The sequence below is a fragment of the Bos grunniens genome, chromosome 16, assembly GCF_055505025.1.
Source record: "Bos grunniens cultivar Pamir isolate PY7600 chromosome 16, Bosgru_T2T1.0, whole genome shotgun sequence".
NCBI classification, from domain to species: Eukaryota; Metazoa; Chordata; class Mammalia; order Artiodactyla; family Bovidae; genus Bos; species Bos grunniens.
This window is the reverse complement of record NC_141180.1, coordinates 34269523-34296441: the sequence shown is the minus strand read 5'-3', so window position 1 is coordinate 34296441 and position 26919 is coordinate 34269523. Positions and strand designations below refer to the sequence as shown.

At 54.0% G+C, this 26919-nt stretch overlaps 3 protein-coding genes across 5 annotated transcripts in view; 1 reads left to right on the top strand and 2 right to left on the bottom strand.

Annotated features, from left to right (window-relative positions):
* The window catches only part of DNAJC11 (DnaJ heat shock protein family (Hsp40) member C11), a 70351-nt gene extending 59094 nt beyond the window's left edge, over nt 1-11257 (top strand). The window contains exons 11-16 of the mRNA XM_086344264.1: nt 6706-6861; nt 7932-8001; nt 8468-8525; nt 8655-8797; nt 9431-9560; nt 9960-11257. Of these exons, the coding sequence (XP_086200390.1) occupies nt 6706-6861; nt 7932-8001; nt 8468-8525; nt 8655-8797; nt 9431-9560; nt 9960-9985 (583 nt within the window). The 3' untranslated portion in view covers nt 9986-11257. The remainder of the gene's footprint in view (nt 1-6705; nt 6862-7931; nt 8002-8467; nt 8526-8654; nt 8798-9430; nt 9561-9959) is intronic.
* A 371-nt stretch (nt 11258-11628) lies between these two features.
* Nucleotides 11629-17274, bottom strand: THAP3 (THAP domain containing 3). Of its 3 annotated transcripts, XM_086344267.1 has the most exons (6): nt 17175-17274; nt 16397-16465; nt 14586-14778; nt 13022-13084; nt 12561-12665; nt 11629-12338 (listed from the first exon to the last, which is right to left on the bottom strand). In XM_086344267.1, the coding sequence occupies exons 5-6, from the start codon at nt 12651-12653 to the stop codon at nt 12054-12056; spliced, it is 378 nt and encodes a 125-aa protein (XP_086200393.1). In that variant the 5' UTR covers nt 12654-12665; nt 13022-13084; nt 14586-14778; nt 16397-16465; nt 17175-17274; the 3' UTR covers nt 11629-12053. The 3 variants fall into 3 exon arrangements, with proteins under 3 accessions (XP_086200393.1, XP_086200391.1, XP_086200394.1); XM_086344265.1 differs by lacking the exon at nt 16397-16465; XM_086344268.1 differs by lacking the exons at nt 14586-14778; nt 16397-16465; nt 17175-17274 and adding an exon at nt 13445-14068.
* A 905-nt stretch (nt 17275-18179) lies between these two features.
* PHF13 (PHD finger protein 13) lies at nt 18180-26576 on the bottom strand. The gene is made up of 4 exons (XM_086344269.1): nt 26201-26576; nt 23483-23584; nt 21297-21831; nt 18180-20774 (listed from the first exon to the last, which is right to left on the bottom strand). Exons 1-4 carry the CDS (start codon nt 26237-26239, stop codon nt 20548-20550), a joined length of 903 nt encoding a protein of 300 aa, XP_086200395.1. The 5' UTR covers nt 26240-26576; the 3' UTR covers nt 18180-20547.
* Nucleotides 26577-26919: the final 343 nt, after the last annotated feature.

Sequence of the window (26919 nt, the reverse complement as noted above, 5' to 3'; positions counted from 1 at the left end):
TGTTTATATCTTTCCTTTTCTCCTTTGCTTTTCGCTTGTCTTCTTTTCACAACTATTTGTAAGGCCTCCCCAGAAAGCCATTTTGCTTTTTTGCATTTCTTTTCCATGGGGATGGTCTTGATCCCTGTCTCCTGTACAATGTCACGAACCTCATTCCATAGTTCATCAGGCACTCTATCTATCAGATCTAGGCCCTTAAATCTATTTCTCACTTCCACTGTATAATCATAAGGGATTTGATTTAGGTCATACCTGAATGGTCTAGTGGTTTTCCCTACTTTCTTCAATTTAAGTCTGAATTTGGCAATAAGGAGTTCATGGTCTGAGCCACAGTCAGCTCCTGGTCTTGTTTTTGCTGACTGTATAGAGCTTCTCCATCTTTGGCTGCAAAGAATATAATCAATCTGATTTCGGTGTTGACCATCTGGTGATGCCCATGTGTAGAGTCTTCTCTTGTGTTGTTGGAAGAGGGTGTTTGTTATGAGCAGTGCATTTTCTTGGCAAAACTCTATTAGTCTTTGCCCTGCTTCATTCCGTATTCCAAGGCCAAATTTACCTGTTACTCCAGGTGTTTCTTGACTTCCTACTTTCGCATTCCAGTCCCCTGTAATGAAAAGGACATCTTTTTTGGGTGTTAGTTCTAAAAGGTCTTGTAGGTCTTCATAGAACCGTTCAACTTCAGCTTCTTCAGCGTTACTGGTTGGGGCATAGACTTGGATTACTGTGATACTGAATGGTTTGCCTTGGAAACAAACAGAGATCATTCCGTTGTTTTTGAGATTGCATCCAAGTAGTGCATTTCGGACTCTTTTGTTGACCATGATGGCCACTCCATTTCTTCTGAGGGATTCCTGCCCGCAGTAGTAGATATAATGGTCATCTGAGTTAAATTCACCCATTCCAGTCCATTTCAGTTCACTGATTCATACAATGTCGACATTCACTCTTGCCGTCTCTTATTTGACCACTTCCAATTTGCCTTGATTCATGGACCTGACATTCCAGGTTCCTATGCAATATTGCTCTTTACAGCATCGGACCTTGCTTCTATCACCAGTCACATCCACAGCTAGATATTGTTTTTGCTTTGGCTCCATCCCTTCATTCTTTCTGGAGTTATTTCTCCACTGGTTTCCAGTAGCATATTGGGCACCTACTGACCTGGGGAGGTTCTCTTTCAGTATCCTATCATTTTGCCTTTTCATACTGTTCATGGGGTTCTCAAGGCAAGAATACTGAAGTGGTTTGCCATTCCCTTCTCCAGTGGACCACATTTCTGTCAGATCTCTCCACCATGACCTGCCCATCTTGGGTTGCCCCACGGGCATGGCTTAGTTTCATTGAGTTAGACAAGGCTGTGGTCCTAGTGTGATTAGATTGACTAGTTTTCTGTGAGTATGGTTTCAGTGTGTTTGCCCTCTGATGCCCTCTTACAACACCTACCGTCTTACTTGGGTTTTTCTTACCGTGGGTGTAGGGTATCTCTTCACGGCTGCTCCAGCAAAGTGCAGCCATTGCTCCTTACCTTGGACGAGGGGTATCTCCTCACTGCTGCCCTTCCTGACCTTCAACGTGGGATAGCTCCTCTAGGCCCTCCTGCGCCCGCGCAGCCATGGCTCCTTGTACGTGGGGTTGCTCCTCCCGGCCGCCGCCCCTGGCCTCGGGCGTGGGGGCGTGGGGTAGCTCCTCTCGGCCGACCCCTGACCTCGGACGCGGGGATAGCTCCTCTCGGCAGTTCCTGCGCCGCCGCAGTCTGGTACTCTCGGCCACTGCCCCTGACCTCGGACGTGGGGTAACTCCTCTTGGCCGCCGCCCTTCGGGCATGGGGTCCTCTTGGCTTTGTGCTTAAGGCCCTCAGGGACTCCCTCAATTCGGGGCAAATCGGCCCCCTCAGAGCCCACAGGATCTAGCCCCTCAGTCTCTTCTCTGCCCCCCACCGATCCTATTCACTCTGGCCTCCAGGTTGCTCCGGGAGCACACCAAGCCCACTCCTGCTTCTAGGCTTGGCTGGCGCCTGCTGCTCCCCAGTCCCCAGGGAGCCACATGGCTGATTCCTTCAGTTCCCTCAGGTCTCTCTGCTCAAGTGTCATCTGATTGCCAAAACCATCTCTCGTCACCTTGTTAAAACTGGTGGCCCTCACCTTGCCCTGAGCTGTCCACTTCCCCTTTGCCCATTTCTTATTCTCCGTTGTACCTTCTCCATCTGACAAGCCACCATCCCTCGCCACCCGTCATTCAGAGTGCCGTAACTCAGTCCATTTTCTCTGTTCTCTGTGCTCCTGCCACCAAGGACACAGCCTAGCACTGAAGAGGGACTCTGTGAGCGCATGAGTGAGAAAAAGCAGACCACAGCTCGGCTATGGAGCTGTGGTCTGCAGGTCCCCATAGCCACAGTTGGTGTCAGGCACTTCTCTAACCTGAAATGTGAAGATGCCCGGGATTTAATAAAGAACACAGAGCCGGCAGATTTCTGCATTCCAGTCCCTTCTCCTCCCCTACCTCCCACATCGGGACCTCCAATGAGGCACCGTTCTCTGTTGTAAATGCTCCTCCCCGGCAGAACTCACGTTACACAGTCTGAACTGAATTCCTGTCCCAAGGATGCCAGCCTGCTTCTTTGTCCATAGGCTGCATTGTCCGAGTTATATTGGTAAATATAACTGAAAGGCACTTCAGTCCAGCAATAGCAGCTGCTCTTTGCTAACTTATATTGTATTTATTTGACAAATCACACTAATCTTTGAATGTTAAACCAACCTTATATTTCCTGAGGCAAATTCCAGTGGATCATGACATGTGATACTTTATATATATTGCTTGATTTGCTTATGTCTTACTAAGAATTTTTGAATCTTTGTTTTTAAGGGATGCCAGTTATAATTGTCTTTTTATTATGTATTTATCAGGTTTTGGACCACGTTATGCCAGCCTGATAAAAAGAGTTAGGAATTATGCCTTCCTCTGTTTTATGAAAGAATTTGTATGAGAATGGTCTTGGTTGTTTTTTTTTTCCCCGTTTCATAGAGTTTAGCAGTAAAATCAACCAAGCCTGAGTTTTCATTTATAGGAAGGTTTCTGATAGTGAATTCAATTTCTTTCATAAATACAGGGCTTCTCCAATTTTCTGGTTCATCCCTTTTTTTCCTCCCTTCCAGTTTTCAGTTCAGTTCAGTCGCTCAGTCGTGTCTGACTGTTTGTGACCCCATGAACTGCAGCACACCAGGCCTCCCTGCCATCACCAACTCCCAGAGTCCACCCAAACCCATGTCCATCGAGTCGGTGATGCCATCCAACCATCTCATCCTTTGTCATCCCCTTCTCCTTCTGCCCTCAATCTTTCCCAACATCAGGGTCTTTTCAAATGAGTCAGCTCTTTGCATCAGGTGGCCAAAGTAGCAGAGTTTCCACTTCAACATCAGTCCTTCCAATGAACACCCAGGGCTGATCTCCTTTAAAATGGACTGATTGGATCTCCTTGCAGTCCAAGGGACTCTCAAGAGTCTTCTCCAACACCACAGTTCAAAAGCATCAATTCTTCGGTGCTCAGCTTTCTTTAGAGTCCAACTCTCACTTCCAGTTTTATTGAGATATAATTGACCAAACAGTGCTTTATAAGTTTAAGGTATATGGCATAATGATTTGACTTACATACATCACAGCACATTTAGTGAATATCCACCATCTCATGTAGATACAAAATTAAAGAAATAGAAAAAAAAATGGTTTTCCCTTGTGACGAGACCTCTCAGGATTTACCCGCTGTGTTTGATCTTGTGTTTTACATGTAAACGCCATCACAGATAGGTATAGAGAACGTCTCCATCGTTCCTCAAAGGCCCACAGGCCCCTGTGTGGTCTCCCAGGCCTCAGCAGCCCTGGTGTGCCTTTGCTCCCTATATCTTTGCCTTTTTCCAGGATGCCACATAATTGGAGTCATCCAAGGTGAAGGCCTTTGCTTCTTTCAGGAGCATCATGCATTTGAGATAATCCACACTGTTGCAGGCATCAGCAGTGTGGTCCTCCTTGTTGCTGTTGGGTGCTGCATGGCGTAGATGTGCCACGGTTTATCTGTTGTGTAAATACTTCACTTGCTTCCAGCTTCAGGAAGTTACAAATTAAGCCAGTACAAACATTCATATTCAAGTTTTGTGTGAACACAAGTGGTCTCATTTCTCATGGGTAAGTACCCTGGTGATCTGAGTCATGTGGGAGGCTGTGTTTAACTTCATAAGAGTCCCAAGCCATTTTCCAAAGCAGCGTCTCATCTTCCTTTCCCACCAGCAGCTCTGAGAGTTGCAGTTGTTCCACATCCTTCCCAGCCCTGGGGAGGGCCTTTTTTTTTTTAATTTCACCTGTTTAGCAGATGATGTAGGTGTGTCCCATTTTGGTCCTCTTGGTTCTCATTTACCTCCTGTCTGAGATGTTGACTGGCTTTTCAAGTGCTGATTTGACATCCTTTTTGTTTGTTTTTTTTAAGTGAAGTCTCTATCCATATCTTTTGTCTGTTTCATTATTGGGTTTTTGGAGTTCTCCTTTTAGTGTTGAGCATTCTTCATCTCTGGAGTTGCTTTTGTTACTGAAGGGTCTTGTCACTGGGTATAGACTTCAGGGTTAATGGAGTTTTCTCTCAGTGCCGTCATGGTGTTCTGCTCTCTTCTGACTCCTCTGTTCCTGACAAGTCATTGGTCTTTTGAACCTTTATACTCTGATGTCTCTTTTGTTTATTTCCCCCCTGGTTACTCAACTTTTTTTACTCTTGTTTCTCAGCACTTGAGTGTAGCTACACGCGATTTTGTTCTATGTCTGCTGCTTGGGGTTTGCTAAACTTCTTGCTTCTATAAATTGATGTATTTATTTATGTAGAATTATTAAATTTGCAAATTTTAGGACATTAATTCATTAAATGTTAAATATTTAATATACTTCTTCCCAGCTGCAATGTTGCCCCAGACTCTGAGCTCTGATTCTTCAGTCCAGTAGGAGTGCATATTTTTTTGCAGTTTTAATCATCCTCTCCTCTCTGGGGCCCTAATTACTTCTGTGCTAAACCTCTGGTTTCTGAGGCTCTGCGCATTTGTCTTCAATCCTTTTTCTCTTTGTTCTTCACGTTGGATCATTTCTACTAAATTCTCTTACTCTTCTCTCATCTCCAATCTGATGTTAAACCATCAATTAATATGTTATGTCTTTGAGCAGAGTTTAAACAGTTGCTTTAAAATCCTTATCTGCTGGCTCTAGCATCTGAGATCGCTCTTTATTATCTTTTTCTCATTGTATCTGGGTATGTAGCAAAGGTCCCATCACTTCATGGGAAATAGATGGGGAAACAGTGGAAACAGTGTCAGACTATTTTTCTGGGCTCCAAAATCACTACAGATGGTGACTGCAGCTATGAAATTAAAAGACTCTTACTCCTTGGAAAGAAAGTTATGACGAACCTAGATAGCATATTCAAAAGCAGAGACATTACTTTGCCAACAAAGGTTCGTCTAGTCAAGGCTATGGTTTTTCCTGTGGTCATGTATGGATGTGAGAGTTGGACTGTGAAGAAGGCTGAGCGCCGAAGAATTGATGCTTTTGAACTGTGGTGTTGGAGAAGACTCTTGAGAGTCCCTTGGACTGCAAGGAGATCCAACCAGTCCATTCTGAAGGAGATCAGCCCTGGGATTTCTTTGGAAGGACTGATGCTAAAGCTGAAACTCCAGTACTTTGGCCACCTCATGCAAAGAGTTGACTCATTGGAAAAGACTCTGATGCTGGGAGGGATTGGGGGCAGGAGGAGAAGGGGACGACAGAGGATGAGATGGGTGGATGGCATCACTGACTCGATGGACATGAGTCTCAGTGAACTCCAGCAGTTGGTGATGGACAGGGAGGCCTGGCGTGCTGCGATTCATGGGGTCGCAAAGAGTCGGACATGACTAAGCGACTGATCTGATCTGATCTGATCTGATGTAGCATAGTTGGTATTGTAGTAAGTGTTAATTTTTGTTTCCTTTTAGAACTTGGGTGAAGTCTGGCTGCAAACTTGGACTTACCCATGTAGCCACAGTCAAAACACAGCACCATGCATCCTTTGGAGATCTCTGGCACACTGAGAACTTGGGGCTCCCCACCTGTGATTTCCCTTTGGGGGGCCCCCCTCTTCCCAGACACAGTGGTTGCCCCAGACTCTGAACTCTAATTCTTCAATAGGACTACAGATTCCTTTGCAGTTGTAATCATCCATTGTGGTATAGACTGAGAACTGCCTTCAGGCTAAAGGCTGTTTTTTTAAAAAGTCCAGCAGCTCACCAGTGCCAGTTGGCGCTTCTGCCCTCTGTTGTTGTCTGGTCCCCGAGGGTGTGGGTCACATTGGTCGAGAGTTCGCAGTTGATGTCTGTGGGCTAACTGGACCTGTGGGAGCCACCCGGCCGTCACTGAGGCTTGACAGGCCATCTGGAGGCGTGGCCTCCCCTGCCTCCGGGGCCATGTGTGCTCTGCTTGGGTGTGAGTCTGCTGCTTGCGGTCAGCAGGTATCGAGCCCTTTCTTCTGCCAGACCTAGGGGCCTGCTCAGGGGAGTGGACCGTGAGGCGTGCAGACTGGGTTCCGCCTCCCCAGGTCCTGTGGGTCAAGAGGTTCTTCCTAGGCTGGGACACCCTCGCCGAGCCCCCCTTCCCTGGGAACCTGACTCACATGGGCACTCGGCTCTGTTCTGTTCTCAGGTTAAATAGGGCCAGTCAGACCTACTTCTTCCCCATCCACCTGACAGACCAGCTGCTGCCCAGCGCCGTGTTCTATGCCACTGCGGGGCCGCTCGTGCTGTACTTCGCTCTGCACCGCCTGGTCATCAGACCCTACCTCAGGGCTCAGAAGGAGAAGTGAGTTCTCAGCACTGCCGGGGACGGGGCCGAACTGCCCTGTGCCCAGCTCCCCTGTCTGTGACGTGGAGAGGGTAGCAGCCGCCCCACAGGGCGTGAGGGAAACCCCCTAAGCTGATAGGTGTACAGTGCTCACTGCGGAGTCTGGGCACGTCAAGACCTCAGTGAGTATTAGCTAGTTGTTATCAGTAGTAGCGGTACTGCTGTTGGCAACACTTGGGTTAACTTCTGTCTGTCCACATTCCTACTTTCAGAAAGAATTAGAGTTAGTTTACCAAACTGTTGGGACTATCAGCCATGACCACAGAAATGAGAAGTCTTCCTTTTTCTCATTCTAACCATTTCTTTGCCTGGCACTGAATTCAAAGAGATCGGGCTCTGAGTTCCTACAAACAAGGCCCATGTTAACTACAGTCTTGGAAGTCATCTAGATGTAATTTATTTTGCCGCTTCTTAGAGATAATCCATTAGCCCAGCATTAAACCCAAGAGGAGGTTTAACTTCATTACTTTACAATGATCTCATTTAATAGATCACTGAACTTAGTCAGGGAGCGAGGAGCCCAAGGAAGGCTCTTGGGGGGCCCCTCCAGCCTCTGATTCATTTGAGTTCGGGATCCTAATTCCCCAGCAGACTGAAGGCTTGGAGCAGAGGGTGTGCTGGGCAAGGCTGGTAGGACACGTGTGTGCTGCCCAGGTCCCCGTGCTCTGCTGTATTTTATCGCATGAAGCGCGCCTTGTCCCTGCCAAGGGTGTCCTGTGGTAATGCCTGATTGGGGGCATCTCCTGAGAGTCTCACCCTCTCCCGCTTTCCTGAGATTACTGCTGCGAGGAGTCCTCCTCCCACTGAGGTTGGGGAGAGCCATCTGGGGACCACAGGACAGCTGCACAGGCCTGGGACAAACAGATTTGCTTGAACTTGCCTTGGAAATAGTGTTTAAAGTTCTAGAACTGGGAACGCAGTAAGATTTACAGGCTGTTGGCAGGGTGCAGGTCCAGCCTGGGGCACTGTGGCCTCCCGTGCTGGTAACCCATGTTCCTCACACATGGCTTGTGTTTTCCTCGCCTCAGGGAACTGGAGAAGCAAAGGGAAAGCACAGCCACCGACATCCTGCAGAAGAAACAAGAGGCAGAAGCTGCCGTAAGTGCTGCGTCACCGGCTCCCTTCCAGGCCTCTGCCCTGTGAGGATCTGAGCGTGGACCAGGCCGCACCATGCTCCCATCCTTTCTCGTCCACGTTTCTTAAACCTGTGGGGGGCATGCTTCACACCCTGCACAGTGGTCTCAGGAGCCTTGGGTCTTGGGCTTTTCTTCCCCGACAGCCTCCCTGGTCATCTAGTCTTTACGTTATTGCCTGTGGGATGCAGTGCTGGGCGCGTCTGTGCCCTGAAGAGTCAACCCTGTTACCCTGCAAAGACATAACCAGGTTTTTTAAAAGTGGTGGGTGTTGTCCTTTTTCTTCCCTGTGAGTGAATTGTTTTTCCAAGACTGCAGTAGCAGCCACGTCCAGAGAAATGGACAGGCAGGACAGACAGGCACCAGGCATGTGGCCCTGGCTCTGAGGGAGCCTCCGGAGGCCCTGATAGTAGCGTCCTTGTCCTCTGCAGGTTCGGTTGATGCAGGAATCTGTCCGAAGAATAATTGAGGCCGAAGAGTCCAGAATGGGTGAGCAGGCCTGGCCTCTCTGAGGACAGGGTGGGTGCTGGGTTTCCGCAGGAGCACATGGCTCCTGCAGCCAGGCTGCACGGGGGTTGCCTGCCAAGGCTGCCCTGCCCTGACCAGCCCTGTCCTCAGGGCTCATCATTGTCAACGCCTGGTATGGAAAATTTGTCAATGACAAGAGCAAGAAGAGCGAGAAGGTGAAGGTGATTGATGTGACCGTGCCCCTGCAGTGTCTGGTGAAGGACTCCAAGCTCATCCTCACCGAGGCCTCCAAGGTGGGCACTCGAGGTAGATGGGAGGGGCACCTGGGGAAGAGGGACCCTCTAAGGGGCCATGTCACTGCAGTGGAACCCGTCATGCTGCCGCATTCCCTGTGCGGGATGCAGCCCAGGACCAAGGTTACAGCCACACTGGAGCGGTTGACGTCATCCATCCATCCAGCCACTCATCTGTCCATCCATTGCCAACTGTTTTTTGAGCCCCTACTGTGTGCCAGTTACAGCAGCAAACAAAATATACCTCCTGCCTTTGGGCGCTCACACTCTGTGCCTTGCCTGGTTCCAGAAGGGGGGTCCGCCTGTAGTACACCAGAGGCTCAGGGGGAGTGGGGTGTGTGCCAGAGGTGAGTTAAAGCACAGAGGAGCTCAGGCAGAGTGCCCTGGTCCCTGAGTGGGTTCCTGGTCTTGCGTCCTCTGCAGGGCTTCCTTGAAGATGGAGGGTGTTTTAGTGTGGCAGTGGGGCAAGTCTAGGACTAAGTAGGCAGCTTGTTAAAATCCTCTTTCCTGTACTCAGGCTCCCAGGATTGCATCCTTCGTGGGCAGTGTCCACGCTGCCCCTCCGGGCAGGTACTGACTACAGCGCCACTGGGCTTCAAACGCCTGTCTCCAGTGAGAATCTGTCTGTTGCAGGCCGGGCTGCCGGGCTTCTACGACCCGTGTGTGGGTGAAGAGAAGAACCTGAAAGTGCTTTACCAGTTCCGCGGGGTCCTTCATCAGGTCATGGCGCTCGACAGCGAGGCACTCAGGATACCAAAGCAGTGTGAGTAGCTGCCCCTGGCTGTCACCTGTCCTTGCCCAGAGACAGGCCCAGGGACCTCAGTGGCGGGGGCAACAAAAGCCTTCCTTCTATCCTTGGCCGGGGAGCCATAGGCTTGGGCATCGTGACCTACACAGACCTGGGAAATGATGCCCTGAGGGAGGGGTCAGCCCTTTCCCAGGTGGTAGTGAGCTCTTGGAAACTGCAGCCGGGGTGACTAGGTATGAGGCAGACCCAGTGGCTCCTCTGTGTTCAAGAACACAGTGATTTTTGGCAGCTCATCCTCTGCCCAGCTTCAGGCCAGGCAGCCTCTGGCCAGGGCCTGGTTGATCCCCGCTACGTGGAAAGAGTGCGTGGAAACAGTTGCCTTTAGATGCGCTGATTTTGTCTTTTCTTTTACAGCTCACAGAATTGATACTGATGGATAAACTACTTGAGAAGCCAGATTCAAAAGGGGCTGCGAAAGAATTTCCCCAGGAGTCAACAAATTTTGGAAAGAAGCAGGGAAAAAAACCCAGAATCAGATGTTTATTTTGTATTTGCATAGAAAGTGGTACTGGCTCAATTATGTGAAGGGACACACAGATGCCCCGAGGCAACCCCACCAGGACCGGAACCGCAGCTGGGCCCGAGTCTGTTCCCAAGGATCATGTCCCCGCAGGGAAGGCCCGGCCCCCAGGGCCTCAGGGTCCCTCGCTGGCTGAGCCACCCAGTAGCTCTGTCTGCCGTGAGGTATTTATGAACACCTCGCCCTCATGCCCGTGACCGTGAGCTACCTTTCCTAAAATCCACACTGAACACAGAAAACAAAACGGAAGGAGGGAAGCCGTTCCCAGGAGCAGAGTCTCTGGATCAAGGGAACGCCTGTTGAGTCACCTTCCTGCTGAAATGTGACTGCGTGAATCTGGACAGGATGGTGTGGGTTTATAAATCTGCTTTTTACCTGAGAACGAGTGGCTTTGGGAATTAAGTCTCCTCCGTCCCCTCCCAGAACTTCTCAAGTCATTCCACTGGCACCTGGCTTGGGACAGAGGATGTCACTCCGGTCCCAGGAGCCACCTGTGTCCTCATGCGAAGCAGCGTTGCCTCTGCCCTCCCCCACACAGCTCAGTCCATGCGGCCCAGAGAGGTCCGAGTGGGAGCCAAGAGGCTCAAGGGGTTCCAGGGGCCCCTCCCTGCTCGCTGCCAGCAGGTGGCACTGCTGCTCCCACACCGGCTCAGTCAGTCTCCTCTGGGCTGCCCGTACCCATTTGGGTGTCTGCTCCCAGGAACACCTTCCTTCACACGCCTCTTTTGAGGATGCAGAGTATTTCACGACCAGGCCCCTCCTAACCAGCCTGGCTGGTGAACAGTCACTGGAGGAGCAGACGCCTGGCTGGTTGGGGTTCAGGCAGCCTCTGTGCGGCTCCTGTTCAATCAGGCCTTGCCCCTGATGTCGGTACCGGAGAAGTCACTCACAACCCCCTTCCTCCAGTGTTTAAAGGTAGTTCAGGTTGTCCAATTCTGTAATATTTATCTCCACTTAAAAGTTCCCTGCAAGAGCAGCTGCTCTGAATGTAAATCGTGCAATAAGTGTCGAGTTAGTGGAGTCCGACCTTGGCCACAGCCTGTGCCCCTCCTGGCAGGCCGTCCCTCCTGTTGTTGAACAGGGACTGAACAGAGGACACGCTCTTACCACAATAAACCTTTCCTGAAAGCCGGGGGCAGTGTCTGTATGCGTCTGTGTGTTCATTTTAGGAGCCACCAGGTAGAGGGACTTGCCTCCTCCTCACAGGCCTTGCCCCACCCTCTGTTCTCAGGGTTCAAACTGTGAGACCTGACTTGAGGCTGGGGTATTTTCTCTGCCAGACATCTGCCTGAGAATTTTAAGAGTCCAGAGTTGAAATCACAGGCTAGGTGGTTTTTGTTTTGTTTCGTTTTGTTTTTAATTAAAGGCAACTTTTTTGGGAAGTCAAATATGGTCACGCCCTGCTGGTCCTTCAGCAGGAAACAAGAAGTCAGTCTCCTCAGCTGTGACCATGCTCAGGAGAACTCAAACCAGTGCTCACTCTTAAATAAAGGAGGCAGCACACGGGGTAGGAAGACACTTTATTACGTTGCTCACTCACACCGGCCGCGCAGAGGTACTCCTGGGACAGAGCCAGCCGTCCAGGTGATGGAGGGGACGCCTCGCTGCCTTAGGGTCAGCTAGCGCCCCACATCCCCCACCCCAGCCGGGGCCTACCTACCCCTCAGGGACATGGTCGGCCACACTGGCCCAGGGTGGTTCCAAGGACGCTCACCCAGCTTCTGCTAGAGAGGCAGCTGGGCTGTCACCTTCTGAAGGGAGAGCCAAGGTGTCCTGTTCAGGGCCCCAGCCTCCTCCCAGCCGGGGCCACCACACCCACTTGAGGCGGCGCTGGCCTAAGGGTCAAAGTGGGACCAAAAGGTCCACAGCCAGAGAGTCTGGAGACCACGGCCCCTCCTCTCAGAGGCTCAAACGGCCCAGTAGGCAGCTCAGCTCTGCTGCCCCAGCCGAGGCCTGGCCTGGAGTCCCGGCCGCCCTGCGAGGCGGGCACGCAGCCGGCTGCACATCCTCCGCATCACCAGCCTCTGGGCCTTCAGGCGCCTGCGGAGCTTTTCGTTCTCCTTCAGAGTCAGGAAGAGTTTTTTTTTCAGGGTGTCTAAGTCCAAAAGGGCATAGCTGTGATCGGACGGCTGTGTGGGGAGGCGCCTCTTCAGCTCTGGGGGGCTAGCTGGCTGACCAGGGACCCCAGAAGCTTCTGGTGTGTGTGGCGGGACCTGAGGACAGAGGTCAGTGAGGGACCAGAGCAGCAGCCAGGGACCTGAGGCCAAGGGGGCTCCCCTGACACCCAGAACTGCTGGGCCGCAGCTGTTGCGGGTAAAGTCTGAGGTCCAGGCTGGTGCTCTGGTTCGAGCACCAGTTTTCTTCATTCTGTTTGAAGCAAATCCCCTCAGACTGAGACCAGTCCTGTGCTGCCTTCACGCCAAGCCCGGCCTCACCTGTGGTCCTGGGCCTCCAACCTCGGGGGGCAGCTGCAGCACTTCAACTGTCGTATCCATCTTCCTCCCCAGGCCACACTCCCCGGAGCCCATCTCAGGGAGGACCTGTAAAGACAGGGCGGAGCCAGCCGTTCGTGGGTCCTCCCCAGCTGCTACTTATCCTGCCAGGAGTCCCTTCACACCACATGGGGGCTGCCAGGGCACCAGCAGGACAGCTAGCCTCCTCCACAGCCTGGGGCCAAACCTTTAGAGATGAGCAGGAGCCAGACTTGCGACTGGCTGCCACTGCTTGATACTGAACAGGGAGGAGGAGGCATGGACAGCTTCAGCTTCTCCTTCTCTAGGAAAACGGAATCCAAACCCCGACTTGTAAGGAAAGCATGATGAGCTCCAGTGGGCTGGCCTGGCGGGAAGGCGCAGGAGCTCAGTTGGAACACTTGTGACCAGCAGGGCAAACTCACCTTTCTCTCCCCAGAGGTGGCGTCTCCACTCCGGCCGGTAGGGTCCGTGTTCTCCCTCACCAGCTGCAAGAGATGCAGAGCTGCTGTGGACAGGCCCCGGGGTGGGCACAGGAGATCTGCACCAGAGGGTCCATCAGGCCTCACCTGTCTCTGTCCCCATGCTCAGCCCAGCCCAGCTCTCCTCTCACCATCCACCAGTGCCCCTCCTCCACAGTCCCCAAACCTTGGGTCAGAGACCCACTGAAGCCAGAGACCTGGCATTCTTCAAGGGAAAACACCCAACTCAAAGCCTGCAGTCCCCAGGCCTCCAAAGAACTGAGCAGAAACCATGGGGACCACAATTTCAACTCCCTGCACCCCCACTCTGCCCCCAGGCACCAAAAGCACTAGAGGCAGGACCACAAACGTCTCCTTAGGGTTAACCTGTCATCACTGGCCGTGGAGCAGTTTCCTACAAATGCCATGGAAGTCATCACCCTGACTGAACAGGTTCCTGATCCACGATGGGAGTTTCAGATCAGCAAACTGTAATTTCCAGAGTCCCCGGTACCACATCCCTGCAGTCCACAATACTGTGCTGTGCACTTTATGTGTGTTAAAACGGCAGATCTCAGGGTAAGTGTTCTTACCATGATAAAATAAGTATATATATATATATATAAAACAAAAGGCCTTCTACGTTTAAAAGAAAGAAGAGCTCCCCCATTAAGCGTCTACTTTGTGCCAAGCAATGTTCCTGGACATGGGAATAAAAGCCATGGAGCAAAGCCCAGCCCTCAGGGACCCCCCTAGCCCCTAGACCACCTCCTTTTCAACCCAACAGGTCTCCAGAGTTGGCCTGTTCCATCTTCTCATCATGACACCCACTTTTGGCTCAGGCCACTGTGACCATCCTTACCTGCGATGCCACAGAGGCCTCTGAACCAGCCTCCAGAGGGACCTTCGGAAGTCACGTCCCTCCCCACCAGCCTCCCCCCAGAAACCCACCTCCTGTCCAGGACTTCCCTGGCGGTCCAGGGGTTAGGGCTCTGCACTTCCACTGCAGGGGACAAGGGTTCAATCCCTGGTTGGGAAACTCAGATCCCTGTATGTCAAGCCTTCCGCCCCTTTGAAGAAAACCACCGCCTGTCCAAGGCTGTCACCACCTGGCCCTGCGCCCTCCACAGGGCCTGAGCTGCTGCTGCTCCTGAGCATGCTCAGATCCTGCCCCCACCCAGCCTCGCTCCGCTGTCCCTGTCCCCCTCCAGCACTCCACCACCATCGTCCTCCTGTGCCCTGGACAGGAAAGTCCTCACCTCCCTCGAGCCCAAGTGAGGCCCCACAAAGTGAAGTGCAGAAAGAAGCAAGCTCGTGGCCCCCTCCCCATCAGCTGCTTCCGTAGCACCCATCATGAAGTGACTTGTTTTTAAGGCAGCTTTGAACTGCAGATTTCCTAAAGCTCAGGGCCAGGTGGGGACCCTGGGCTTTGGACCTAGGGGCCTGTCAGTTTTCAGCCTCTGCTGTCCCCACAAATGACACCGTTGCCCACCCCACTGCCAGGTGGGGGACCCCCACGGCCGTGCACCTGTGGGGGGCCCTGGAAGGCGAACACTGTGGGCACTGCGTTGTGCTTCAGGTTCTTGCGGTTCCCAAAGGCACTGAAGCACTCGGGCCGGAAGTGCTCGGAGCAGATGACCGTGTGCTGCTTGGGCTCGAAGTCGCCCCGGCCGATGTTCAGCACCCATTCCTTCAGCAGCTCCGGGCGGCTGAACGGGAACCTGGGGGCACAGCAAGGAAGCACGAGGGACTTGCGGGGCTAAACACACACCTTCAGGGTCCCAGGGACCTTCTGCATCCCTGCCCTGCATTTTACTGGACAGCCTGGAAAACTCAATAGCCTTGTCCTGTTAAACCACATCCTTCCATGTTGGGAAGCTTCCATCATGGCTGCTGACAGCATCCTTAGTAGGATATCTGAGACCATGAATATGGCCAGAGCCTCAGTGAGGTGCTCCCAGAGCCACATCTGCCAGGCAGGCCTCCATTCCTGCTCCTGTGTGGGGAAGCAGGAGGGGAAGTGAGCCCACCCTCTTGGAACCTACATTCTAGAGCAAGGAGACAGCCAGTACACTAGACAGTCACGGACCATGCAAGAATAGAATAGGAAGTGGTTGGGGAAGGCCACCTAGGAGGTGACACTGGAGCAGAGGCTGCAGAAAGTGGGACACAGAACAGCAACACGGGAACAGAAGGAAGAGCAAGTCCAAAGGCCCGAGGGTGTGAGGAGCCAACGAGGCAGGTCTGGCTGACACAGAGCAAGAAGAGGATGCAGGCCACTGTCAGAAGGGGGTTCCTGGAGGCTCAGGCAGAGGTGGAGCTGGAGAAGGTGGTGAGTGGCAGATCTGGGGTGCATCATGAAAGCCAGGCAGAGAAGTTTGCCTGTGGGCTAAGAAGCAGAGGAAGGACTTTCAAGTGCTGAGATTATGGGGGAGGGGCAGCTTGGGGGGGATCAGCAGTTTGGTTTTATTAATATACATGAGATGTTAAATTTCAGGTGCCTTTTAGATGTCCACGTGCTGAAGCTGAGTGGCAGGGGGACAAAAGTTGTCTGGAGTTGTCACCATGCGGGTATCCCCATGTAAAAGGTGGCAGAGCCATAAGCCTGGGTGAGATGGCTGCCCTGGGGAGCCAGCGTGGACAGCGATGGGACAGCGGCACGGCCGGCACCCTTAAGTGCTCCAATATCTGTCTGGAGTTGGAAATAAGCAGAATCTACCCAAGAAGACTGAGAAGGGACACTGTGACAAAGGAAGAGAACAAGAGGTGTCCCAGAAGCCAGGTGGTAGATGGCCTCAAGGGGTCAGCAGTCTGTTGTGTCATAGGCTGCAGAGAAGGGCCAATGGGACTTGACCAAGCAAATTTTGGGAGTGGTGGGGTACAGGCGCTGGAAGACAAGACCCAGCAAAGACGCCCCAAGTCTCGTACCCGTGATGGCCAAAACACAGAGGGGCCCAAATGCCCTTCAATTGCAGAACAAGTTGGTTGGAGTAAATATACTCCTGGATCACTACACAGCAATGAAAAGGATGAACTGCTGCGGCTGCTTCAGGCCACATGAAGGACTCACAAGCACAGTGATGAGCAAAGGACAGGAAAAAGGACAGCGTGTGGCTCCATTCAGTGAGGCTCCAAACAGGCCAAGGCAGTCCCCTCTGACAGAGGCCTTACCCTTGGGGACTGAGTGAGGGGCTGGAAGGGGGTGCGTTTCCGGGTCTCCTGGGGGCTTCTATGTTCTAAACTCTTGGCAGTCACACCGGGTGTTCACTTGGTTAAATTGTGTGCTTATAAATTGTGCACTTTTCCGTAGGCGTGTTACATATCAATAGACATACTCACGTTAAAAAAGAAAACGCTTAGAGGAGACGAAGTGTAGATGAACAGAGCGCAGCCCTTTGGAGTCACACTCTGAGCAGGATGGAGGAAGGCGCTGTGGCTGGAACCAGCAATAAAGTGTGCAACACTCTACCCATCGATGCGCAAGCGGCCGTGCACTCGGCCGGGTCCCACACCTGAGGGGCGCGGGGCGCGCAGGGACAGACTCCAGAAGTCCTACCATCCTCCTGCGGCTCCAGCAAAGGTCGCGCGTCCCGGCCCCGCGCCCCACCCGCCTGAACGTTCTCATTCCTCCACCACCGGAGAGGTGAGCAGAGCGCGCAGCGCACCACACACCTAAGGGAGGTTAGCAACGCATCTTGCAGCAAATACTGCACACTTAACTACGTCCCAGGCTGCACAGTCCCTGGGCCGCGGAGGGGACGCATGCCAAGTCACCGCAAGGGCGCAGCGCTGAGCGCGCACCAGGCCCGCCACCGCCTCCCCCGACCCAAGAGAGGCTGTGCGCCCGCGGGCGTTACTCAGCCTCTCCGACCGTCTCCCTGCACGCCCAGGCGGCCGAGGTGGTGCCGGGCTTCTTGGACCAGGACCTCGCCACTCCCCGGGGGGCCGCCGCCCCTCCGCAAAGGGCTCGGCCGCACGTCCTCTGGCCTCCCGGCGGTCGGGCAGCGGCCCGAGTGTCCCCAAGCCTGTCGCGCCAGGCCTGGCGCTTCCGCGGGGGCCGCGGTCATCGGCCTGGGCGAAGCGGGCCCCCGCGCACCCCGGTGCCCCCGCCCCTCACCGGTGGAAGGTGAGCTGCTTCCTGCGATTGCTGTAGCGGTTGCAGCACTGCCGGGCCGCGCACGACTTCGGCATCTCCAGACGCCAGGCCCGGCTGCCCCAAACAAAGATGGCGGCGGCGGGGCCTGCGGGGCGCGGCAGCGACTCCGGGAGGGGCGGGGTCACGGGACGGGACGGGGCTGACCGGTGGAGGCGGGGCGAGCGATTGGGGCGGGGCCTGCCGGCGACAGGCCCTGGAGAGAGAGGGGCGGGGCCTCCGTGAGGGGCGGGGCTTGCAGGGAGGCTGGTGAATAAAGGCGGGTCGGGTTATGTTCCTTAGCCAGCATCCCGTGCACAGTGCCCGCGACCCCGTCAAGGGGTGCTTCAACGCCCGGCTCAGACCGGACATCCCCGATGCAGGTTTTACCCTAGTTATGCTGAAGCGTCACCCTCACCTCCTTGCTCTGAGCCTCCAAAATTCACACACACACAACCCAGCTCTGGACAACTGGAAACCAAAGGCAGGCTCACCGGCCACCGAGGCCAGTATTTTCAAGATTTCAGTAGGTGTTGATTCATAGATTTCGGCTGCTCCAACGTCACATTAGAAAGTACTAGTTGACCATTAGCTGGTCCCAGATTGGCTAGGCAGACACAGCTGACTGACAGAACAGGCTCAGCCCCTTGGGACCCCCAAGTGGAAGGGCAGAATGAGTACGGGGCAGATTCTAATCCCACCTGCATAAGCTTAGAGATGGCTGCAGCTTTTACAATGCAGGTTAACCACTCACTGGGATTTAAGCTAATGTACAATGTGAAGAAATTGTGAAAGCTATTCACGTCTCTTCATGCTGTGGTTTGTTTCTGGAGAATTTACTAGAAAAGTGTATTAAGGGATGTGAGAATGTTTCATCCTGCTAAACCAAACTCACTCTAAACTTCCCAAGTCTTCATGTAACCATGATTTTGGGAGTTGGTGATGAGGGTCAGTCCTTCAGCACAGAACACAAACACCTAGACATGAACCTCAAAGTAGCAATATATTTATTTACAAAATATACAGTTTCACAGAAACAGCTTCGCTTTATACACATAAACTTTATAATTACACAGAACAATGTAAACGATGTTAAGTGTCTGGCCTGGCCAAAGCCGACGAGAGGGACTTGCTTTGGGGATGACAACTTTCCCTCCCTTCTCCATCAGCCACCAACCAGGAACCCAGAGATGGGCCATACCTAATTTGCATAAAGCTGATTGCAGCTGCCCAGCTCAATCTAACAGAAAAACCGTGGTGTCCTGACTTCTTAAGACACCACCCACAGGGATAACTCTGTTAAAAGAACAAAAGCAAATGAAGGAAACAGAAATCGAGATGAGTATCAAATGCCTTCCAGAGGCGTCACCAGGAACTGAGTCTTCTAAGAGCAATATGGTAATTGCCAAGACTGGCAGCTCCACCCTAAAATCACACCTATTCTTAAACACACTTGTAAAACTGTGGAGGTTTTTTTTTTTTTTTTAAGAGAGAAACACTTGGAAACTTTGGCTACTGTCATGGTGAAGACAAAGGACAGGCAATGTCACGGTGCAGATCTTTGGCAAATTTCTCTCCAACTTTTCCTGGACTTTTGCCCTAGTCAGAGCCAGACGGTTGTCTGGGGAGAAGGTTGTTTCTAAGCCAGCTCCTTACTATTTTTCTCTAGAGTAGAACATCTCCCTTGGGGCTCTTCACAATAAAATGGATTTCAAAAACTATTTCTCTCTCTTTTTGTGTTAACAGAAACAACAGAATTAAAAATAAAACAAAAAAGGCAGTTGGCTGGTCAAGCATGAAAGATACTAGGACAAAATATAGGCTCCGATCAGCCAATTACACTTCAACCCCCCGGTGCTTCACTGAGAGAATGTGGACACAAGTCCGCCTGATGGCCCTACACATGGGGACCACGTAGAGAAGTCTCCCCGTGGGAAGACTGAGGCTCCACCTTGATGTCAATAAATATGCCTGACTTGGGCACTCTTCCCTCTTCATGCTTCGTGAGAAATAATGTTTATGAAGACACACTCATCAATGTACAAAAAAAAAATTTTTGAGAATGAGTATTTAAACTGCTAGAGTAACATCAGTTTCGAGGAACACTGACGTCCTCCCTCTCCCTCAAGCCTGAGAGCCATCAGTGTCCCGCCACATGGCCCTCCGGTAGAGGCCCGCCGGGCTTCAAACTCCCTGGCCTCTCCCGAGCTGGCCTGCACAGGGGTCGCCTCGGTCCAGGGCCCTTTTAGATCTAAGGAACTTTGCAAAGTTCAGTGGTACCTTCCTGGAGGCCAGCGTTACCATCTCACTCACCCACCAACTCAAACCAAAAAAATGCTTCAAAAGTCCTAACCTTGCCCCGTGGAACCAGCAGGCCAGCCTGTATGAGGGGCATACTATACCCATGAGGGAGGCCTTCCTCCCATTTTCCCTCCCCCCGCCCACTATGTGGAGAAAATCCTCCCCCAGAGACTGCCTAACCTTTAATGTCGCTGCTAGAACAAAGTGAGGGGGGAGAGACAAGGAGAGGATCCAGGCGCCCCCTCACTTGAAAACAGCTTGCTGGGCACCCCCAGGACCTCCAAAGCCAACTGGAGAGGAAGGGAACCCAGGCAGAAGTCTGCCAATACTTTTGGCTATTTCGTGCAAAGAGACAGATTTTTTTACATCGTGCAAAACAGGAAACTGAGTTATGAACATGGGCCACCATGACCCCACCCCCGAACCAACCCCCTTTCCACAGAGAAGCAGCTGCATAGTGTCCCCTTTGACGAACTGAAGGAAACCTGGGGCTCACTTGCCAGCTCACCACCCCTGGGTGAGGCCAGGGACTCCAGCCCCAGGAGAACAGGCATCCCCTAAGGCAGGGGAGAGGCGGACCACTAAGGGAGGAGCGGCTTTGATGGTTGCTATACAGACACTTATGGTAAAAGACGGACTGGAGAAGTTCACACGTATGGCGGTTCATAAACAGGCCGGGGAAACATCATCTCCTCGCGCCAACACAGCGGAAGCAGGAGTAACAGACAGCACTTGTTCCGATTGGCGGGGGTTTGTCAACAATGAGAGCAAAAATGCACAACGACCACACCCCCTCATGTTCGGCTGGACCAAACCCGCTGCGCTTGGGTGTGCAGTCCACCTCCACTGCAGAGACCATGGCTCCAGCAGCAGCTCTGGCCAACAAGGATTTTATTCAGTCACTGGCTATGTACAGTTTATACCTTGGACAGCTGGTCCTTTCATGTAGGCACCTGAACGGCAGGGGTCTGCCCGCGCTGGAGCTAAGAGTCCTGTGCTCAACTAAGACCAGGGCCAGCAGGCCCACAGTCCCTTTCGACTCCTCGCCCTCCAGCAGTCAGTCCAGAAACAGCTTCCGGGAGCCCATTCGGGACCGGTTGGAACGGCGGATGTCAAACTTGGAGTCCCGGCACTTTTGGCAGACAAACACTTCCGGAACGTTGGACTTCCGGATCTTTGCACAGGACAGGTGAATCCAAGTGTGGCACTCGTTGCACTCTATCATGGGGCGGCCAGCAAACGGCTTCATGCAGAAGCATGTGACCAGGTCCCAGGAGTCGTCATCTGAAAGCAGAGAACCATGTAAGAGTGGAAAAATCTCTCACAACACCCCCAATCAGAACCCCTCCCATCAGGAAAGCCACTCTCCAAAGGGACAGGGCAGCTGAGCTGCAGTGAAACCAATTTCAAGTTTCAGGGTGATACTTCCCGCTCTGAAAATGCACGCGTGCACAAAAAGCACTGAAATGTGTGGTACGAGGAATCCCCACAAGGTGGTTACTCATAAGCTATGTTATTTTCACATTTTGAGGCCTACTCTGGAATGTTCGCTGTCTTCAGCTGTGATCATCGCTTCCTAAACATCTCGGCATCCGCCTTCTCACACCCTTTCCCCTGAAGGTGGTGGGTTATGCTCCCCTGTCCCCTTCCAAGGAAGGAACCACCGCCCTGAGACCCCGCACCTCATGGCAGGCACATGGGATCTCAGCTCCTCGACCAGGGATCGAACCCACAACCCCTGCAGTGGAAGGGGAAGGTTAGGGCCCTGAAACCCTGCTCTTAGCATCCCACCTCTGGGCCACTCACCGGAATCCACCATGATGTCTTCGTCGTTGCCTGTGCTGTCTTCGTCCCGGAACACCACCTGCTTGCCCTGCCGGACGATAGTCCGTTTGCCTTCAGTTTTTATTTCTTTGACCTGATCCGGTGACACCGTGGTGCAAGACCCACTGGAAGGAGTATCAGAGTCCCAGCCCGAACAGGGGTCTCCAGCGGCCTGGGGGATATCCTGCAGAGTGGGGCTCGTGGGGGTCTCTGCATATGGGTCGGCGGCTTCCAGCTGCAGCAAGCCCCCCACGTAGCCCTCCTTCCCAGGCACATCACTGTCCCTTCGCTTCCTCTTCTTCTTCTTCTTCAGCTTGTCGGTCTTCTTTCTGTCTAGCAGGAAGTTACTAGGCTTGGCTCGCTGCAGGAGGGTGGGCTGCAGGTGGCCAAAGCAGCGGTCAGAGACCGGCAAGGGCACGGTGGACGAGATGTCAGCAAAACTGGCATCCCAACCGTCACTGTCGATGGTACCAGCGGTGCTGTTGGCAGGGCTGGGACTGCTCCTCAGAGGGACTTCCTGAAAGGACAGAGAAAACACGGCGGCTTCTGGTTATTTCAACTAGCCTCCAACACCAAGAGCTGGCCCTGAGCAGAGCTTCCCCAGGACCCCGCCCTCCCCACTCCCTACCAGGTCAGGTCTGCAGATGTGGGAAACAAAGAACCCAGAGCTCCTCAGCTCTCACCAGTGCTCTTCTTTAGGAACACCATCACTAGGATTTAGTGTGTCCTTCCAACTACAACATGAACCCACAAGGGGGACCTCCAGCCCTGGGTGAACCCTCACCAAGAACTTAGTTGATACTCAATCCACTTCTGTGACAGGAGTGCCAAAGACACACCACCCTCAAGCTCTAATCTTTCCTGATTTTACAATCTCCCCCACAACTGTCCTCCCAAAGGATGTACATTTTAATTAAGTGCATGTAAATTAATGGTGAGAATGTTCTGACACTTTGCTTTAAAAACTTGGAGGCATCTCAAAATACTGCAAAATCCAAGTATGTAATTACTGCCCCAAAGCAGTGAGTTCCTCTCTGATTCCTTCAGGTCAATCAAGCAAACTGCTACTGTTTGTTGATGTGCAAACAGTAGCAGCATTCATGTAGGCGTTATCCACCTAGCTGGCAGTGGAAACAATAACCCAGTGCTGGGATCTGGCCTCCTAAAAATACTGGATTCCTTTCTCTTGAGTCTTGCACAGTATGAACCAGGCCCCTGAAGTTTGAGCACCCTGGCAGCGCTGGTCCACCTGCCCATTTCTCAGCAAGGAAAAAATGCCTTAATTTACATGGGATTCTGGCCACGAGTCCCTGAAGATTCTGTAATGACACCAACCAGGAGGCCACCCACCAGGTAGGGCAGGGTGGACTGGGCCTGACCCTTTGATCTGCTTGAACCCCAGGCTCCACCACCAATGAGCCTGTACGCAGAGTAAGGAGTTCCCTCTCTGTGTCATCTCCAGTGTCCTCATCTTCAAAATGGAAGAGAAAAAATAAATACAAAAAACAAATAGGGAATCCCCAGGAAGTCCAATGATTAGAATTCAGCACTTTCACTGCTGGCCCTGGGTTGGATTCCTGGTCGTGGAACTAAGATCCTACAAGGCATGTTGCACAGCCAAAATAAATAAACTACTAATGAAAAGGATATAAGTAAAAGCTCCTACTTCATATCATTATAATGGCCAAAAATAGTGCCTAGCCACAGTAAGCTCTCGGGGATTCCCTTGTGGTTCAGTAGGTAAAGAATCTGCCTGCAATGCAGGAGACCCCAGTTTGATTCCTGGGTTGGGAAGATCCAATGGAGAAGAGGTCGGCTACCCACTCCAGTATTCTGGCCTGAAGAATTCCATGGACTGTATAGTCCATAGGATCGCAAAGAGTCGGACATGACTAAGTGACAGTAACCTCTCAATAAACATTGAACATTAGGAAGATATCAGTTAGATTATCTGTAAGCAAACTTTTAAAGTTTATCGAACCATTTCTAGGCAAGTCTACATTTTCCATCCGTCTTAGGAACCACTTCCCAGGCTCGTCTAAGTCTGTAAGAAAGATTTCTGCCTGACTATTACGGCTCAAGTCCTCCCATTCAACCCCTTCCAGACCCACCACCTTGTCAAAAACTCTGGTTTTGCTGCCAGCAAGGTCTCTGAAGTGCTGAATTACCTCCTTTGGATAAGGGATGTAGCCTGCATAGGCCAAGACAAAGGTGCAGAATTTGTTGAAATCCTCCACGGTCCTGCGCCGCTTGTAACTGGGGGAGTACTCCTGTTAACAGCGAGAAAAGGGAGCATGTTTGGAAGTAGACACTTACAGGTGACATCAAAGAAACAATACTAAACAGGCTGGAGCTTTCATAGTCTGCCACTCAAAAACACACTGCTAGATTTACAAACGCTCTAGAAACAAGATAAGGTAAGTTTGGGTCAAGAATTAACAGTTTTCAGAAGGTTGAAAGAGGAGGTATGCGATGCTATGCCAAGAATACTGGGAAACTGGTTAGGAGATAAAAGACTGTACAAAAGTCTATTTATTAGCGCTCATGTGGCATTTTCTGACATTATCTATTAAGTTTCTACAGGCCTATTGAGAGCCCTAATAATTAACTTTTTTGCCACAAATTTTCCACTTTGAAGATAAACTGCTGCAGCTGAAGTATTTTAAGTGACTTTAGAAGTGAACTACTTTTCAACCTGCAGAGCTCAGACCTGGAATCCTGGACCTGAATCTCGCCTGACCCCTCCCCAGGCAGGGTTGCAGGAGGACCCCCTCCTCCTACCCAGCTCTCTCCTCCAGAGGAGACACTTCCTGCTGGTCCCTCTGGCTCCTCCAACACCCCCCAACCTAGAGAACAAACCAGAAACAATCCTGCTACTACCATTTAGGAAACCTAACTCTGTATATAATTACAGTCACTAAAGGCCGCCTGCAATGCAGGTTCAATCCCTGGGTGGGGAAGATGCCCTGGAGGAGAAGAAGGCAACCCATTCCAGTATCCTTGCCTGGAAAATCCCCTGCTCAAGAGGAGCCTGGAGGGCTACAGTCCCGCAGGCTTAAGGACTTGGACATGACTTAAGGACTGAACAACAAACCATTTGCATACTGAAGATGAAATACTAGGAATTTTGGCTTGTGTGTCCCATCCCCATTCAATTAAGAATCGCCCTCAACAAGAATTGATTCTCTGCTGAGAAAGAGGAGCTGGGAAGAAAAAGATTATTTGCTACTAAGCAAAACAACTGTGCTTTCCTTCGGTTCATTTGACTAGCGTATTTTACTTAGGTTTTTTTTAAGCACTTTATCACCCACCTCAATCCCATCCTTAGGAGTTCAGCTAACATTTCCAGAGCCGAGGGGCCCACTCCCCACTCGGATGAAAGTAGGGAGAGGAGACGACGGGGTGGGCTCCGGCTTCTGCCCTAGTCCAACCACCCCCGCCCCCTCAGTCCAGCGCGCCCAGAAAACAGCGCGGGCGGCCTGCTACCCGCAGGTCTCCTTCCAAGGGCTCCACTTCTTTTTATTTTCTCAACTCGGTGCTAGCAAACCGCCTCTGCCCTCAGCCCTCGGCCGCCCAGACCCGGAGAGGCGCGCAGAACAGTGGCGAGGCAGAGTCCGCGCGGTACCCAGCGCTTCCAGCGCCGGGGAGACCCTGCCCCCACCCGTAGGGAGAACTGACCGCCCTCCCTCCGGCTGGGTGGGAGGGCTGCGGCCCTCAAACTCGCGGGGAGAACTTTTATTTCGGCGGGGAATGTGCTTAAGTGGGTCAGTGGCCGGGACTCAGTGGATGGCGGCGGTGCCCTCGGGCCCGGGGCGGGGGACCCGCGCCGCTCCTACCGCGCCGGCCGCCCCGGCCCCGCCAACGCCGCCCGTAAGAAAAGCAGATGGCGGTGCGGCCCCCTCCCCGCCCTCCCGCGGAAGCCGCTCCTCGCCGACAAGCGGCCCCGGAAGGTGCGGGGCCCATCCCGCGGGGGAGGGGGCGCGAGTAGCCGGGCAGGATTCGGGGTCCGGGACTCACAGGCCCCGCGAGCCCCCGAGGCGGCAGAGCGGCGGACTAGCCCGCCCGGCGCCGCCTCCCCTCCCCCACCCGCCGGCGGCCGGACCCGCACCCCAGACTCGGCGAGCTTCGGGAGAGGGAGGGGACCGCGGCGGGGGCCCCGGGGGTTGGGGGGCGGCCGGGAGAACCGAGGGCCGATCCCCGGAAGGAGGGGGAGCCGAGGCGGGGCGAGCCGAGCTCGGGGGAGGGGGCCCTGGAAGGGGAGGCGGCCCTGGAGAGGGAGGCAAACGCGCTGGGGGTGGGAGCACAGCTCAGGCCCCCGCAGGGGTGGGGACCCTGAAGGACGAGCCTCCCCCACCCTAGCCAGAGGGGGCGGGGGCCGAGCTGGAGTCAGGGGGCGGGGCGCGGGCCACCGGGCTCGGGGGGATTAGAGGAGGAGGCGGGGGGCGCGCGGAGCGGGGTCCCCTTCCGAGGGGGGCCGCGAGCCCCTCTGGGAGGGGGTGGGTGATTCCTCCGGAAAGCGGGAGCGCAGGGCGGAGGCGGCTCGGACTGAGTCCCCGGGGGCGGGGAAGGGGGAAGCCAGGCCGGCGAGGAGGGGCCGGGGGCGCAGACAGGTCCCCCGGCTACGCAAAGCCGGGGAGGGTGGGCGCGGCGACCACGGGGAAGGGGCGCCGGGAGGACGCGGACGCCCGCGGAAGGGACGCGGAGGATACGGGGGGCGGGGAAGACCGGGCGCGGGCCCGAGTGGGGGGCGGGGTTGGGCGCCTGGGGGGCGACGAGAGATAGCTGGGGGAGGGGAGAACGGCGCTCGGCCGGCGGGGGTCCGCCTTCGGGAGCACCGGATCGGCCTGAGGGTGGTCAGGGGCTGTCGGGGCGCAGCTCTCACTCACCTCCGGGTGGAAAGCGGCGGCGCAGGAGTCGGAGTCCATGTTCAGGGTGGGGGGCGGCGACCGCGGACTGCAGGGGCCGGGATGCGGACGCCGGGCCACGGGGCCGCTCGGAGCCGGGGGCTCTGGCGGCCGCGCAGGGCGAAGGCGGACCCGGGAGGGGTCGCCCCGACTGGAGATGATGGGGGGGTCGGTGTGTCGCGTCCTGGACACTATACTCTCGGGCCGGCGGCTCCACAGCCGAGCAGAGTTGTCGATGCAGGTCCTGCGACCAGCGCGACTGGAGAGGCGGGAGAGTCGCTGCGGGGGGCGGCGGCGGCGGCGGCGGCGAGCGGGAACCCGACCGGCTCCCCGACCTGACGCCCAGTTCGGCTCGTGTCTCGGGAGGGAGGGCGGGAGAGCCGCGAGGGCTGCCGGGAAATGTAGTCTGGGAGCGACGGAAAGCGGACGGCGAGGGGGCGGGCGCGAGGCATTGTGGGAGTCATAGTCCTCGGCTCCGCCGCTGAGGCGCACAAAGGCCCCCTCGAGGACTCCAACCCCCAGAGAGCTCCGCGGCGGCTGCTTGGTCTATGGAGGCAGTGGCTCGGGGACCTGAGACCGCCGGAGCGGGGGAGGTGCGGGGACTCGCGCCGGCACGGCGATGGGGGAGGGGCGGCGCAACCCAGAGCGCCTCGGTCTCCGCGGGGGCGGGGTGTCAGGGGTCGCCCCCGCGGGTGGGGGCG

What these genes read in the sequence shown, in the direction of transcription:
- PHF13 (XM_086344269.1), bottom strand. Translation starts at nt 26,239, where the DNA reads ATGGACTCCGACTCCTGCGCCGCCGCTTTCCACCCGGAG. An exon ending in CCGCCGCTTTCCACCCGGAG is followed by an intron (nt 23,585 to 26,200) that starts GTGAGTGAGAGC and finishes CGCTGTTAACAG; the next exon opens with GAGTACTCCCCCAGTTACAA. An exon ending in ACATCCCTTATCCAAAGGAG is followed by an intron (nt 21,832 to 23,482) that starts GTAATTCAGCAC and finishes CTGTCCTTTCAG; the next exon opens with GAAGTCCCTCTGAGGAGCAG.
- THAP3 (XM_086344265.1), bottom strand. Translation starts at nt 17,248, where the DNA reads ATGCCGAAGTCGTGCGCGGCCCGGCAGTGCTGCAACCGCTACAGCAAT. An exon ending in CCTTCCAGGGCCCCCCACAG is followed by an intron (nt 13,085 to 14,585) that starts GTGCACGGCCGT and finishes CATCTCTTGCAG; the next exon opens with CTGGTGAGGGAGAACACGGA. An exon ending in TTGGAGGCCCAGGACCACAG is followed by an intron (nt 12,339 to 12,560) that starts GTGAGGCCGGGC and finishes CTCTGTCCTCAG; the next exon opens with GTCCCGCCACACACACCAGA.